Below are 16,884 nucleotides of genomic sequence, written 5' to 3'. Positions count from 1 at the left end.
ATGGGGTCTAATTCCACATTCACACAACTGAGCTTCACCTGTGAAACTTGATCCATGGGTTGGCTGGACCTACCACATGAACAGTGTGCAGGGACAGGGACTACTAGTATTATAGTTATCTATGCTGCTAGGGGTCCCTGCCTCCAAGCGACATACTGTCTTGTACTAGAAACTGGCCAAAACACATACCGTGTTTCATGGGTGAAACTCTATTGTATGAATGCCAAGTTAGACAGTTCTCTGCATGCTCACTCCACAAATCAATCCTCACTTCTCCGTCTAGATGTTACCATTTAGGCACTCGCCTACTGAATCACTCATCCACTGAAGATGTCATTATCACTCACCTACAAATTCACTTTGGAAACAAACCATCTCTCATACAATGCACAGCTCTATTGCTGTTACAGCATCTGAACCTAAATGTATGCAGTACAAACAAATATTGAGCATGTCAGAAATCTCTGTCATGTAGGAAGAGGAGCAAAGGAGGAAACTTAAAATTGCTTTAGGCCGAGGGCGCACATTGCAAAAATCGCAAGCATTTTTGCAAACCGCAGTATGTCAATTATACCTATGAAAAACTCTGGTGTTTTCTGTATAGGTATAATAGATTCAATTAGAGATGAGCGAACAGTGTTCTATCGAACACATGTTCGATCGGATATCAGGCTGTTCGATGTGTTCGATTCGAATCGAACATCACGTGGCAAACTCCAAAAAAATTTGATTCCCCTCCCACCTTCCCTGGCGCTTTTTTTGCACCAATAACAGCTTAGGGGAGGTGGGACAGGAACTACGACACCGGAGGCATCGAAAAAAATCGGAAAAAGTCATTGGCTGCCGAAATCAGGTGACCTCCATTTTAGACGAATAGTGGATTTCAAATCCGGGTTATATGAGAATGTGAACTTTGTGACTAAGAGACAGGGATAGCTGTACAGGCAGGGATAGCTAGGGATAACCTTTATTTAGGTAGGAATGTTATTAAAAATAACTTTTTGGGGCTCTATCGGGTGTGTAATTGTGATTTTTGTGACATAAACTTTTTCCAATAGGAATGCATTGGACAGCGCTGATTGGCCAGAGTACGGAACTCGACCAATCAGCGCTGGCTCTGCTGGAGGAGGCGGAGTCTAAGATCGCTCCACACCAGTCTCCATTCAGGTCCGACCTTAGACTCCGCCTCCTCCGGCAGAGCCAGCGCTGATTGGCCGAAGGCTGGCCAATGCATTCCTATTGGTAGCAGTGCTGAGCCAGTTCTGCTGAACTACACCGTGTGCCGGTCAGCCCATCTGATGTAGCAGAGCCGAGTGTGCACACTCGGCTCTGCTATATCAGATGGGCTGACTGGCACACGGTGTAGTTCAGCAGAACTGGCTCAGCACTGCTAAGTCTCTGCATTCGCATAGGAATGCATTGGCCAGCCTTCGGCCAATCAGCGCTGGCTCTGCCGGAGGAGGCGGAGTCTAAGGTCGGACCTGAATGGAGACTGGTGTGGAGCGATCTTAGACTCCGCCTCCTCCAGCAGAGCCAGCGCTGATTGGTCGAATTCCGTACTCTGGCCAATCAGCGCTGGCCAATGCATTCTATTAGCCTGATGAAGTAGAGCTGAATGTGTGTGCTTAGCACACACATTCAGCTCTACTTCATCGGGCTAATAGAATGCATTGGCCAATCAGCGCTGGCCAATGTATTCTATTAGCGTGAGCTGAGTTTGCACAGGGGTTCTAGTGCACCCTCGGCTCTGCTACATCTGATGTACACTCGGCTCTGCTACATCTGATGCACACTCGGCTCTGCTACATCTGATGCTGCAGATGTAGCAGGGCCGAGTGTGCATCAGATGTGTAGTTGAGCAGAACTGGCTCAGCACTGCTAAGTCTCTGCATTCGCATAGGAATGCATTGGCCAGCCTTCGGCCAATCAGCGCTGGCTCTGCCGGAGGAGGCGGAGTCTAAGGTCGGACCTGAATGGAGGCTGGTGTGGAGCGATCTTAGACTCCGCCTCCTCCAGCAGAGCCAGCGCTGATTGGTCGAATTCCGTACTCTGGCCAATCAGCGCTGGCCAATGCATTTCTATGGGGAAAAGTTAGCTTGCGAAAATCGCAAGCTGACAGGGATTTCCATTAAATAAAGTGACTTTTATGCCCCCAGACATGCTTCCCCTGCTGTCCCAGTGTCATTCCAGGGTGTTGGTATCATTTCCTGGGGTGTCATAGTGGACTTGGTGACCCTCCAGACACGGATTTGGGTTTCCCCCTTAATGAGTATATGTTCCCCATAGACTATAATGGGGTTCGAAACCCGTTCGAACACTCGAACAGTGAGCGGCTGTTTGAATCGAATTTCGAACCTCGAACATTTTAGTGTTCGCTCATCTCTAGATTCAATAAGTCTGCAGAAGAAAAAGTTTTTCACATCTTTTTCTGCAGGGTTTATTAACTGCTGCTCGCTATGTGGGATCTTAGCCTAAGGCCCCACCTAGGGAAGCACAGCAAAAAACGATGCAGAAAAAAATGTGGTCCTTTGCTGACTTTATGCCCCTGTTATACCTATACAGAGGTATAATATAGTTTCCGGGGGTATAATTGACAAGTCTGCAAAGGAAAACTCTGCGAAAATTCAGTGAAAAACTCTGTGGAAAAAAATGCAATGTATTTCTGCCACATTCTTCTTTTTCCCACTAAATGAGACCTTAGCATTACTTTATTGCTTGGGGAAAAAAAACACTTAGGACAAGGGAGGAAAAATTACTTGCAATATGAAGCAGTTGCACATGTAATAGAACATATAATATACAGTGAATTTACTAAGCTAAAAGTGCTAGAAGTATGGATCAACTTGTGCCAAAAAAGTTGGCGTAGGCAAAGCGGTAAAAAATTCTGCATTTTACATTACCTGCAAAGTGAATGGGATTCTGGCTATTCCCATCCATACATTACAGAAAAAACATCTGGAGAGAAAAATGCTGTGAGCTCCAAAATGCTCACATTTTAGTATACCATAGCATGTCAACTATACCTACGGAAACGCTGTTCTAGGGAGAGGCTTAAAAGAACTTTTATTCCCTCAACCATCACACTGTTCAATAATTCTGTATAAGCCCTTGTTGATGCCTTTTTGTTTATGCATTATTAGGGTGCATGCACACTACGTAACGCCGGGCGTGTATGAGAGCCGTACACGCCGGCGTTACAGCAGGGCTGCCGAACACTTCCCATTCACTTCAATGGGAGCGCTCGTAAACGCCGCTGTTACGAGCGCTCCCATTGAAGTGAATGGGAAGTGTTCGGCAGTCTGCTGTAATGCCGGCGTGTACGGCTCTCATACACGCCCGGCGTTACGTAGTGTGCATGCACCCTTAGAGTGTATGTTATTTTGTATTGTTTATTTGGCTCATATCTTATTGTTCATATTATGTTTTTATTGGCTGTAAGGAAACTAATTTCCCTTTGGGATTAATAAACTATTCTATTCTTCTAAAACTGTGCCTCTGAATCCTGGCTGCAAGGTGATTCCTAGCCTTGCTATTCTTTTCAAGCTGCTCATCTAACTTAAATTTCATTTACCTTTTTCTCCAGGTAGGCCTGGATTTCCTGGAGCACCTGGTTGGCCTCGGATTCCTGGAACGCCCATCAAACCCATTTCTCCTTTATGTCCTAAAAATACATTTTTAATGTATCTTTTCTATTTCACTGGAATACATTTACAAATCTGCATAAAATTGTATACATTTTACCTTGTAGACCTGGAGCCCCATCATTTCCAGGCAGACCTTGAATCCCTGGTACACCAGGCATACCCATTATGCCAGGCATGCCAGTTGTGCCTTTGTCTCCCTTTGGTCCTGGCATGTCAGCTCCAGGAAGACCAGGAAAGCCTTGGTCTCCCTTTGCTCCTATTGGGCCTGTAGAGTATAGAAACGTCACAAATTAAATATTGAACAAATATTGACTCCTGATTTATTGTTATGAATCGCAGTAGTATACACTATTACAGTGACATATGGATTTTATTAAAATTAGCATAATAAAGCTGTGAAATTAAAAAAGGTATTTTACTTATTGACCCAGCAAGATATATGTGATGCCTTTATTTTAAAAATTCTAGGCATTTCTACATTATCTATTGATTAGAAACTATTTGTGTTTCAGCAACTGAGTAAAAAGCCTGGTAACATAAGGCTTTAAAAGTTTAGAGGCTACAGAGCATTATGGTAGTACATAACATAAGTGAAAGTTGGGGCATAGATGTTAGGGTTGGTTCACATCTGATTTTGTATTCTGTCCAGGGAGAGTCCGCATGGAGACCCCCGAACGGGACACAAACGCAATTGCAAGCACTGTGCTGTAAAAGCAAAAAGCTTGCTGTGCACAAATCATGTCCACACTTTATAGTCTATGGGGTCCGTGTGCTTTTACAGCACAGCGCTTGCAATTGCGTTTGTATTCTGTTTGGGGGTTCTCTGTGCGGACTCTTCCCGGACGGAATACAAAAGCAGATGTGAACAAGGCGTAACAGATAATGCATTGCTTGACAACATAGATTAGTAGTACAAATGCATATGATGTTTAAGGATTTAATAGGTGGAGCCAAAGGAACATGCCCAGAGTATGGAATCTAAAGTCACTGATATGGAGTGGCATAGAACTTAACTTTTAATATGTAAAATATAAAGTCCCACTCTGTGTAAAAGTAGAAACGTGATAACCAAATAGGGTGTAATAAAGCTGCCAATGCAAACACAGCTAACACTTTCCTTTACAGAAATTTTTTTGTCCAAACACCAAGAGTCCCTGGGTGTGTTACAACACTACCTAATAGGGTCTATTTCAAATCCCTAACTACATACATCTATTATAGTATGCGGATAAAAAAAAATCCCTCCTGTAACAAAGTATCTGGGAGCATAAATAAACAGAAAATCGCCCAATAAACTGAAAGGTATGGGAAGACGAATTTTAAGAATTATTTCATCTGGATTAGCTGCTAGTTCCTCTGCCTTTCAAAATATAAATAAACATGAATTTCTATGTTATATTTGTTCCCAGCAGATTAATATCTATAAATGGTCAAGTTACCTGGAACTCCTGGGGATCCTGGTAGTCCTTGAGGTCCTTGCTCTCCTGGTGGACCAAAGCCTGGTACACCAGGGTTACCTCTTAAGCCAGGTGCTCCAGCTGGTCCAGTGTCACCTTTTTAGAAGAAATATTTTTATAATACTTGGTTTGACATTACATTTTAAACAGGAGTAATTTTCTTAAAAGTAAATGACTCAATGACTTACATCATATACTGTGCACAGAACTCACCTTTAGCCCCAGACTGTCCTGGAACTCCTGGAAGTCCTTGTTCTCCAGGGACACCTGTTAGTCCAGTGTTTCCCTTTTCTCCAATGGGTCCAGAAGGACCTGGAGGCCCACGCAATCCTTTAGGTCCGGGCAGACCCAGTCCTGGCTCACCCTAGAAAATAAAAGCAAAAAAATAAACAATGAAACAGATTTTGCCTTTCATATAGTCAACATATTCTCTTAAAGAATATTTTAAAACGTTATTAAAGTCAACCTTGATTGAATTTTTTTTTTCTTTAAAAGTGAACTTTACAAGATGACCACCTCCGTCTGTACTCCAAAGAAAATGTTTATTTATTAATTATACAGTCAAAGCTTTTGAAATTAACACCTAAAATTAAGGTGGTAAATGGTCTTGTAGTAAGCTAGTGATCTCAAAGTATAACAAAAATTGGGAAACATGCAAATTTTGTAATTTTTTACAATAATATCATGCCTTCCTATCTAGGATGGTGACAACAGCACAGTATAGACAATTTTATGTTTAAAGGGGTGTTCTGATTCTTTTTTATAACCCCTAGCTAAGCTTAACAACAATAGATACTCACCTGTCCATTCAGCTAGGCATCCAGCGAGCAGAGAGTCTCCATTTGGGATGCCAGTCTTCTTAACCTTTGGCCAGCATAGGAATTTGTTAGGTAAACAGTGGCTGAACAGTGATAACTGCTGTAATGGAGCATCACTGCTCAGGCAATGATTGGCTGACACACGCGTATGCAGGTAGAACAAAGACTGGTGAACTTACAGGGGTGTATGCAGTCTTTATTATTTTAAGCCTATCTAGGGGTTAAAAAAAAGAACTGGAACACCCCTTTAAGTACAATAATGCCTTATACACTGTCACTGTGTAATCATCTTTGGAAGTTTACCCTAATGTATTGTTCTCCTCCACCCTTCCTTGCCTTCATTGATGTAATTAACATATTCTCCCAATAGACACATACAGTATATGTTTCATGTTTCATGACACTTTCAGCAACATGCCGTTTTTAGATAGGGCAGCATGATCTTATTGACCTACAGTGTACAATTGACATGCAGTGTACAATATCATATCATGCTGTGTCCAGTATTTCTTGCAGCTAAGGATCTAATCTAAACATATAGTCTATGTTTAACACTCAGAAATCAGCTAAGCATTTTAGCTTACATTTCAGGGTATCTGGATACTGTTACCTACTTTTGCTCCTGGTGCACCTGGTTCACCACGTAACCCATCACGACCTGGCTGACCAGGGATACCATCAATTCCCCGTGCACCATCCATACCTTGATAACCTGTAAAATTAACATCAAGCACCCAAATCTTAACAAAGTTATCACTTAAACAAAAACTACATAGCAAAAACTACATAGCATTTTTCTCTCCATTTTTATTCCCCTATTAAATACAGTCCTATGAAAAAGTTTGGGCACCCCTATTAATCTTAATCATTTTTAGTTCTAAATATTTTGGTGTTTGCAACAGCCATTTCAGTTTGATATATCTAATAACTGATGGACACAGTAATATTTCAGGATTGAAATGAGGTTTATTGTACTAACAGAAAATGTGCAATATGCATTAAACCAAAATTTGACTGGTGCAAAAGTATGGGCACCTCAACAGAAAAGTGACATTAATATTTAGTAGATCCTCCTTTGGCAAAGATAACAGCCTCTAGTCGCTTCCTGTAGCTTTTAATCAGTTCCTGGATCCTGGATGAAGGTATTTTGGACCATTCCTCTTTACAAAACAATTCAAGTTCAGTTAAGTTTGATGGTCACCGAGCATGGACAACCCGCTTCAAATCATCCCACAGATGTTCAATGATAATCAGGTTTGGGGACTGGGATGGCCATTCCAGAACATTGTAATTGTTCCTCTGCATTAATGCCTGAGTCGATTTGGAGCAGTGTTTTGGATCATTGTCTTGCTGAAATATCCATCCCCGGCGTAACTTCAACTTCGTCACTGATTCTTGAACATTATTCTCAAGAATCTGCTGATACTGAGTGGAATCCATGCGACCCTCAACTTTAACAAGATTCCCGATGCCGGCATTGGCCACACAGCCACAAAGCATGATGGAACCTCCACCAAATTTTACAGTGGGTAGCAAGTGTTTTTCTTGGAATGCTGTTTTTTTTGGACGCCATGCATAATGCCTTTTTGTATGACCAAACAACTCAATCTTTGTTTCATCAGTCCACAGGACCTTCTTCCAAAATGAAGCTGGCTTGTCCAAATGTGCTTTTGCATACCTCAGGCGACTCTGTTTGTGGCGTGCTTGCAGAAACGGCTTCTTTCTCATCACTGTCCCATACAGCTTTTCCTTATGCAAAGTGCACTGTATTGTTGACCGATGCACAGTGACACCATCTGCAGCAAGATGATGCTGCAGCTCTTTGGAGGTGGTCTGTGGATTGTCCTTGGCTGTTCTCACCATTCTTCTTCTCTGCCTTTCTGATATTTTTCTTGGCCTGCCACTTCTGGGCTTAACAAGAACTGTCCCTGTGGTCTTCCATTTCCTTATGTTCCTCACAGTGGAAACTGACAGGTTAAATCTCTGAGACAACTTTTTGTATCCTTCCCCTGAACAACTATGTTGAACAATCTTTGTTTTCAGATCATTTGAGAGTGGGCTGTCCATGCTCGGTGACCATCAAACTTAACTGAACTTGAATTGTTTTGTAAAGAGGAATGGTCCAAAATACCTTTATCCAGGATCCAGGGACTGATTAAAAGCTACAGGAAGCGACTAGAGGCTGTTATCTTTGCAAAAGGAGGATCTACTAAATATTAATGTCACTTTTCTGCTGAGGTGCCCATACTTTTGCATCGGTCAAATTTTGGTTTAATGCATATTGCACATTTTCTGTTAGTACAATAAACCTCATTTCAATCCTGAAATATTACTGTGTCCATCAGTTATTAGATATATCAAACTGAAATGGCTGTTATAGTATGGCTGTTAAATGGCTGTTAAAGTATAATAAATCTCCCCAATAGAGTTAAAGTGCATAAAAAATAACTAATAAATAATCATCAATAAAATCTGAGATGAAACAGAACAATTTAGATGTCATTGTAATTTAACCCTTAAGTACTATCATGGTGTCGCTCATACACCACTATCATACACATATCATTATGATAGACACCATGATAGTACTTAAACAAACATTATTGAAAAACAAAAAAAAGCAAATGGTAAAATTGTGTAATCCAATGGCTAAGAAATACTACTCACTGTAAAACTATTCCAAGGAGAGAATTGAGCATAGACAGGTACAAGAAGAAAGCAATATAACTGAGTGAACAAACCTTTTTCACCAGGAGGCCCAGGAAGTCCTTTCCCTTCAACACCAATATCACCCTTTTCTCCGGGAAGTCCAATTCGTCCTGGAAATCCAGGTGCACCCTTCTCACCTGAAGATAAAAGTTTAGAGTTTTGCTTTGTTTTCATATCTCTTAATATTTAGAGAAAGCAAATAAACCTAAACACAATACTTTACATTGATGTATGAGCTAATGTTACTCTACTGTACAAAAAGAAATAAAACAATATTCTATTATTTGCCCTATTCTGATACACTTGTGATCAGTGACTGGATAAGAAGAGAAACTTCATATATCAATATATATTTTAGAGTAAATACAGTACCAGACTCATAAATATGGCATACAGGGGCATTATGACTGGTACAAATATTTTGTGGGCACTATGTGGGCTCTATTACTGATTGATGGCAATACATGCTGAACAAATAGCTTGCCAGTGTTTCTGATCACTGTTACATTTTCGTGTATATTCTGTAGAGACTAACTTAATATGAAATGTAATATCCATCCAGGGACAGTGTGCTTTAACCCCTTCCTGCCAGTGCCATTTTTCTATTTTCGGTTTTCGTTTTTGACTCCCCGCTTTCCAAACCCCACAACTTTTTTACTTTTCCATTCAGAGGCATACGAGTGCTTATTGGAATTGGAGAAAAAGTGCATTTGTGCAAATTTTTTATGGCTTCGTTTTTACAGCATTCATTGTGCAGCCAAAATGACATGCCACCTGTATTCTAAGTTTCAGTACAATTCCGGGGATACCAAATTGATATACTTTTATTTATATTTTATCCTCTTAACAAAAATCCAAAACTTTGCAAAAAGAAAAAAAAAAATGACATATTTGTACACATGAAACTTTTTTTTATATTTCTGTGTACACGGAAGCTTATGGCATCTTTTTTTGCTGGGCCAGGTGTACTTTTTACTTATACCATTTTTGGGAATGTCTATTCTTTTGATTACTTTTTATTAAAGAGGACCTTTCATGAGTTCATGAGTTGGCGTGCAGGCGGCTTTATATACCGCTGGAAAGCCGACAGTGCGCTGAATTCAGCGTACTATCGGCTTTCATGATCTGTGCCGCATAACTCTTCACCATCAGAAGGGCGTTCCTGTAAGTCAGTCAGGAACGTCCTTCTTCACAGCAGCGTCTATAGCGCTGTACTGTGAGAGCGGGGAGGAACGCCTCCCTCCCCTCCTGATAATACTCCTCTATGGACGAGCTTTCCAGCGGTATATAAAACCACATGTGCCCCAACTCATGAAAGGTCCTCTTTAAAATTTTTATCAGAGTTGGAATGAATATGGAAAAAATATTTTTATAATATTTTCAAACCAGGCATTTCCGGACACAGGGATATGTAATGTGTATGTGCTTAATAATCGTTTCTTGCTTTTATATGTATCCTAGGGAAAGGTGGGGTGATTTAGTGTATATAGATATATATATATATATATATATATATATATATATTATTTTTTTAAAACTTATTTTTATTTTTTTTACTATATTATCAGCCCCCTAGGAGAATTGAATCTGTAATTATTTGATTGAACTGTATTGCAGTCTATGGGAGATTTGTTACACTAGTATAGTAATATTCCTATGACAAGCCTGGGAGCCTTCATAAAGCTCCCAGTTGTCATAGGAACAGGTCGGCTTCTTTTATCTCACCACAAAGGAGCTGGCCTGCAATGGTAAGGGTACATTTCAACGGTACATGGGGACATTTATTCAATTTGGGGGGCTACTGCACAGTGCAATGCCCGCAATCAGAGTGAACTCGGTTGTTAGTATGCCACTGAACTGGTTTCAGGATGAATTGGAATCCTTAACCAAACTGGAGGATAGTTGAATGTGGAAGAAACCATAGATCTCCACCTTAAAAAGGAATCAAACTAATAGCCTACTATACCTTGCTCTCCTGGTAATCCAGGGGAACCTGCACTTCCCATTGGTCCTGGTGGTCCACTTACAATAGTTAATTTTCCAGGTTCACCTTTATTTCCTAAAGAGGAAAAAAAAAATAGCAGAATGTAATCAATAACTCAGCTGGTTTGAAAGGCTCTAAGGGCATTTGTATAGTATTCAAAAAACTACACATTATTACACATACCTGGGTTACCAGGTAACCCTGAAAATCCAGGTACTCCAGGTTCTCCCCTTTCTCCAGGTTGTCCTGTTGGACCAGAACCTGCAGGTCCTTGTAAACCTCGCTGTCCAGGTGCCCCAGGAAATCCACTATCTCCAGGTGGTCCGCGCTCACCTTTGGCTCCAATTGTTCCCTAAATAGAAAAAGCAATAAACTCATAAATAGTCAAGCATGTGAATATTTTTGACCCTATCTCTCTGTGTTTATTAAACTATACGTAAAAGTTTTGCTTGTAGTAAATAACAGCTTCGGGTGTTGTCATTTTGGATGGTGTTTTGGTATTGGCTTTGGCTGAAGATTGTTAAAATCCTGGTGGTAAAAATCTCACCAGATGGTGCAGTTTTTAATGCTGATTTCATAGCCTAACTGCTATGTGTTTGTGCACCCTAAAGTGAAAACGCAAAGAATAAATTGACATCTAGAATCTGCACCATCAAGCAATTAAAACTGTTGAATTTTTTCACAGTATGCAGATGACAGTTTTATCAACTTCTTCATTTTGCTGCTAAGGTACTGTAAGTTCTGTCAGATTTGGATCTATTCTTACACTTTTTTAAATCCTTTTTCAATTATATTCAACATATTGGGCTTTTTAATGTGTATGTGAATATCTATATAATTTTTTTTTTCACAGATAGCTGATGCTTAGTTGCTTACTGTACCTCTCCTGTCAGCTTTGCTGTATGAGCTTGCTTACTTTGCTTTATTAACTTCTTTATCATAGGCATTAATAGTATAATTATTGTACTGTTGGATGCCTAAACATGGTAGGATTGAAAAACTATAACATAAAACTCAGATAACACTGTGGGTGCATCTTCCCCATCAGCCTCTGGTTTATGGCGGTGAGTATTATATTGCATCTCTTTCTTGATACTGTAATAAGTTATGACATTTCTCTGTCAATTACATTTCACTCATTGTAGTAGCCACAAATTGCATATAACCTGGTAGATTATGTAGAGAAGTGAAGTTTGTATGTATGGCTGCCTCCAAGAATGGTTTTTAAAATATAATGTTATATAAGATATAAATAGAAGCAACATTTTAAATATATAAAGAAGCGCATAAATGTTCCTCTACAGACGTCCATCTAATTCATGAAATTAAAATGAGATATATCAGACTTCTCTTTAATCTTGGAAAACATGTAGTAGAAATAAAATGTTCATACCGAAACACCTTTAGGACCTGGTTGTCCTGGCTGGCCATCTCTTCCAGGTCTTCCTTCTCTTCCAGGATTACCTTGCAGCCCAGGTAAACCAGAATCTCCTTTATCACCTTTCAATTTTGGTTCAAAATAAACTTCGCCGGGTGATCCTTTTGCTCCAGGTCTTCCCATAAGACCTGGAGTACCTTGTAGTCCCTAAAACAATAATAGTTATAATAATATTATAATAATAGTTGCGTAGTGTGTCTGATACTTCCACTCACTTTTTCATGCATTTTTCTACGGTTAGACAATTACACATTGACTACTTACACGAACTCCCGGAGGGCCATCATAGCCTGGTTCTCCCCTGTCTCCTTTACTTCCTGGTTGGCCAGAAGTACCTTGAGAAAAATAATTAATAAACAATGAATTAAAAATAAAAAAGAGAAATCTTGGTTTTGGTTAAAATTAGAGGTGAGCAAACCTCTCAAAATTTGCTCCATTTCGGTGGCTCAGGTCACACATTTGTTTCAGATTTCAAGTTTAAAACATAGTGTATAACACTGTCAGGGCTCCTAGGAATCTATCTATTCAATTTCTAGTTCTTGAAGGCAAACACAGCCAAAGTTATGTCAAAGTGAAAGTGAAATGTATGCCCAATGTTGAACTAAAGGGTCTAGAGCCCATCTGAGAAACTTGATCTAGTGTCACTAAAATCTTGCTTTGATGCTGACTATCCGGGAAACAGCACTGAGTATTTTCCCAGTATTGTCATCCCCTATAGTACTGTGCATGCCACGCATGCCTCAATGGCTCCATGGCTAGTTCATGCACAGTACTGTATGGGCAATGACTTGGTCAAGGAGCATCCCATACATGCGCAAGATTTTAGTCAGAGAGATATGATGCAGACAGCACACAGGGCTGCCATCAAGAATTTTGGGGCCTAGTACTATCAAAATTTGTGGGGTTCCCGATGTTTCCTGTCACATGTTACCCACACAGCATGTATAATATTCCCCATTGCTCTCCACAAAGTATAGTGCTCCCCAGCTCCACTCCACAGTATAATACTCTACATGGTATATCCTTTTCCACAGTAGAGCCACATGGTATACAATGCTCTTCAGTGGCCTCACACAATATAAAGAGCTCCCTTCAGTCCCCCGTGGCATAATACTCTACAGTGGTCCCACACAGTATAATATGGTTCCCGGAGCCTTTACACAGTATAATGCCCCACACAGTATAATATGCTCCCCAGAGTCCACCACCACCACTGTATAGTGTTCCTCAGTGGCCTCATACAGTATAATAGGCTCCACACAGTGCTCCCCTCCAGTATAATGCTCCACAGCGGCCCTACATAATATAATAGACTCCCCACAGTTTAAGCACATGCGGCATACAGGGAAAATGTGTTATTGTTGCTGGCAACTCTGCCAAGTTGGAGTTGGCAAGGAGCCATCCAGCGGTATACTGCAGGGTACAGTGCTGCAGTTCCTCTGCTGTGTGGCTCATCTGATCCAGGTTCATTAATTGTAAAACTGCATGATATCACTTCACCTTAGATTCACAAAATGAGGGGTAAGGAGTGGAAGCAACACCTTGCCCTGGTAAAAATGGTGGTGGGAAGCAGTCCAGAGAGGAGGATCCAGAGGAGATGGATGTGCCCTCCATAGAAAGGTTCCCTAGAGAAATAATGGTGGCTAGATATCCTCCATAGAGATGAGCGAACACTGTTCTGATCGTCCGAACAGCATGCTCCCATAGAAATGAATGGAAGCAGCTGGCACGTACACTTTGCCGGCAGCCGGTCGCTTAACCCCCCACGTGCCGGCTACGTCAATTCATTTCTATGGGAGCGTGCTGTTCGGAATGGCTGTTCTGAACAGTGTTCACTCATCTTTAATCCTCCACTGAGGTTGGGCATATATCATCATTTGGTGAAATGCAATGGAATCCACTAATTGATACGACAGCTTCAGCACTGCCAGCACCTTGGCTAGGTGTGTGTTAAGTTGCAGGACCACTGGATGACTGGGCGCATGTTGCTGTTTACTGAACACACACTCCCTTATGAATGACTGATGTTGGCATGGAAGAGGAGGAGGAGAAGAAGTAGTTAGTAATGAAGTTGGTAATGCTAGGTGTAGATGTGGCCTGCCTACAAGGAAGATCATGAGAAAAAGGAATAGAACGGTCTTGCTCACTATCCGTGCCAGTGTCACTACCAAGTCTATTTAGTCAAATAAGATGGTGATGCCTTTTCATGTGAGTACATAGAGATGACACGATGGTTGAGTTTCTGTTTTCAGATCTTGCACATTTCTAAAACATAAATTGATGGCAATGTACAAAAAATTTACCACATTGGAAATGACTGCATGTAACTGCTGCCATCAACACCAGCAGCTGCAGAAATGTGTCTGAAACTATCATCACCAGTGCTACCACCCTGATACCGCAAGATTCCCTTAGATTTGCCCATGGCAGGTTTATTGGATATTTCGGCTGTGTATTAGCTAGAATTGCTACAATCAACACTGCCCCCACCCTCTTCATCTAGTGTCTCCTTGTTATCCTGACCCAGTTGCCAGGTCCTATCTGCAAAAGATACCATAAATGTAGCGAATACGGCACTCAGCAGTTCAGAAGTACAACAGAGGGGGACGCAATCCATATTTGAATATATAAAGAAAAACTGTAGCATTTCTTTTGAATATTTTGTGAAAAACACTCCAATTATTTTACACAGCCAGAAACAAAATGTTTCCGTTTTGCATCAGACCTTCATCAGTTATCGGAAGTGGTTAGGAATAAGAAGTTGTATGAGCCATGGTGATGTAAAGTGAGATTGACCAATAAGGTCTTGGTGCTCCATGTCGGGCCCTGGCCTACATAATGGAGATTTGTTTCAGAATAGCACAGATGGAATCAGCTTTTCACTGACTCTACAAACTATGTGTAAACACTATGTAAACAGATGAAACTGACACATCATAAGACACGTCTCTTCTGTTTTTTTCCTACACAATATATTCATCACTACAATCACCAATTGCTTGGCTTTGTTAAAAACTAAACAATTCGGAATATTCAGGTCGAACCTGGCCTGTAAACAATCGGGTCACCCATGTCTAGTTAAAACATATGTTGATCAATTTCATAATACCCTTATAGGATTTGGAACTGTTGTAAATTAGTAATTCCCTTCTTTCTCAGACACAGAATTAAATTATATTGAGTTTTAAGGGGTTTTCTGAGCTAAAAAATTTTTTTCTAACAATAAGTCATAAATATCATATTGTTTAGGATATGATAACTGTATCCCCACTCATCAGATGTTCTTAGAGTGTGAAGCCGGTCCATGTAACTGCAAATCAGCTCCTAATCACATGAACAGGAGCCAAGCTGCAGTTACTCAGTTCAGCCATTACACAGCGTTAAAAGCTTTCTGCTTTCTGCTCCATTCTCTGTGTATCAACTGCAGAAAATAACTGATGGGTGATGGTGCAGGGTGTCGGACCCTTACCAACGTGAAAGTGAAGACCTGTCATCATAATCAATGCTTTTTTGATTAAAAACACTCTTTAATAGTAGTATTGCAATAAAATTATGTTTTTGGTTTCACCTCAGGTATTTTCCCTTGAAATATATGGATTTGCATTGCATGTTAGGTATGAATTATAATAAGGCTACAGTAAAAAATAATGAAATGGGTTGTCCAGATCTTACTAAATGTTCTACAATAATACTTCTGTTTTTTTTACAATCTGACGCAACTAGGTATGGAACCATGGGGCTGTAATAGGTACCTGTAGCAGGGCAGCTACCAGCACTCAATGGAGCTGACCCTGTTCTTCCTATTGCATCTGATGTGCCAGAGCTACCGCCCACACACAGCCTCCGCAGGTCATCTGGTGTTCCACTAACAGACCAAGGACACACATAAAATGCCAAGGTTTACATTGCAGTTCTCCTCATTATAAGATTTCATAAGAAAAACACACACAGTGGGTTATTGGCATTACTTTTACAGGCCTCCAGGATAATGCCTTCTACTATTGTGGGGAATGCACAGTCTATCACCACAAAGCTCTTGTTCGAGGTGTTCACTGAGGTGCACCAGTTTTCTAAACCAGCTGACTTGCCTACAAAAGGTTTCAAACAGCTCTCCTGACCTCACTAGATGTTATCTCCTCCAAGCAGCCCTCCAGCAGCAAGCAGACCTCACGCTTCTACAAGTCACCCATCCCTCTTGATCCTATGAAGTGCATGAATGCCCCATAAATAATGAGCCATCTCCCCCCTTGGCAGCCTGGATAACATGTAACATCAAAGGATTGTGCTACAGGAGAGCATCAATCAACTCTTCCTGTGATGCAACTTTCAGGTGCAAATACTGCTGCTAAGAAATCATTGCGCCAACATTAATTGGGCAATGATCTTCACCTTTTAAAGAGATACCTATTCAAGAGAAAATTAATCTTACTACACCAAATTGTGGTGCACTTTATTAGCCAGCAATAACCTAGACCTTCTTCCAGTATCAATGACCTTGGTTGTAAGAGCATTCTCTGCCCTAGAAGACCTGGAACACCTAGTCGGCAATTCATTTTCAAAGCCATATGTAGAAGCCACTGCAGTAATAAAGTATAAGCAGGTGAAACTTCCGTGCATCTAAAAATAAAGAACCTGGAAATTTAGCGATCATTTGATCACTGGGTTGACTACTACTAAAAGTCACAATGATGCATAAGTACATAAATGTAAGATACATAGGAGCTTCAGCCATGTTGTACCTCACCTGCATAAATACAGGTATCAAATGATTTGTAATGTCACCATATCCTGAAAATTAATCTGTACCACTCTTCATTGAACTGTGCATGGTGTG

General features: G+C 40.6%; 1 protein-coding gene across 1 annotated transcript in view; it reads right to left on the bottom strand.

Moving 5' to 3' along the window:
• Positions 1-16,884, bottom strand: part of COL4A1 (collagen type IV alpha 1 chain) — a 113,748-nt gene that overhangs the window by 17,683 nt on the left and 79,181 nt on the right. The window contains exons 24-33 of the mRNA XM_075265277.1: positions 12,315-12,385; positions 12,006-12,197; positions 10,796-10,964; positions 10,595-10,687; positions 8,661-8,765; positions 6,534-6,631; positions 5,315-5,465; positions 5,084-5,197; positions 3,742-3,909; positions 3,572-3,661 (exon numbers count right to left, since the gene is read on the bottom strand). Coding sequence (XP_075121378.1) covers positions 3,572-3,661; positions 3,742-3,909; positions 5,084-5,197; positions 5,315-5,465; positions 6,534-6,631; positions 8,661-8,765; positions 10,595-10,687; positions 10,796-10,964; positions 12,006-12,197; positions 12,315-12,385 — 1,251 coding nt within the window. The remainder of the gene's footprint in view (positions 1-3,571; positions 3,662-3,741; positions 3,910-5,083; positions 5,198-5,314; positions 5,466-6,533; positions 6,632-8,660; positions 8,766-10,594; positions 10,688-10,795; positions 10,965-12,005; positions 12,198-12,314; positions 12,386-16,884) is intronic.

This window comes from Leptodactylus fuscus, chromosome 2 (assembly GCF_031893055.1).
Source record: "Leptodactylus fuscus isolate aLepFus1 chromosome 2, aLepFus1.hap2, whole genome shotgun sequence".
In the NCBI taxonomy this organism is placed as follows: domain Eukaryota; kingdom Metazoa; phylum Chordata; class Amphibia; order Anura; family Leptodactylidae; genus Leptodactylus; species Leptodactylus fuscus.
This window is presented reverse-complemented; position numbering and strand designations above follow the sequence as displayed.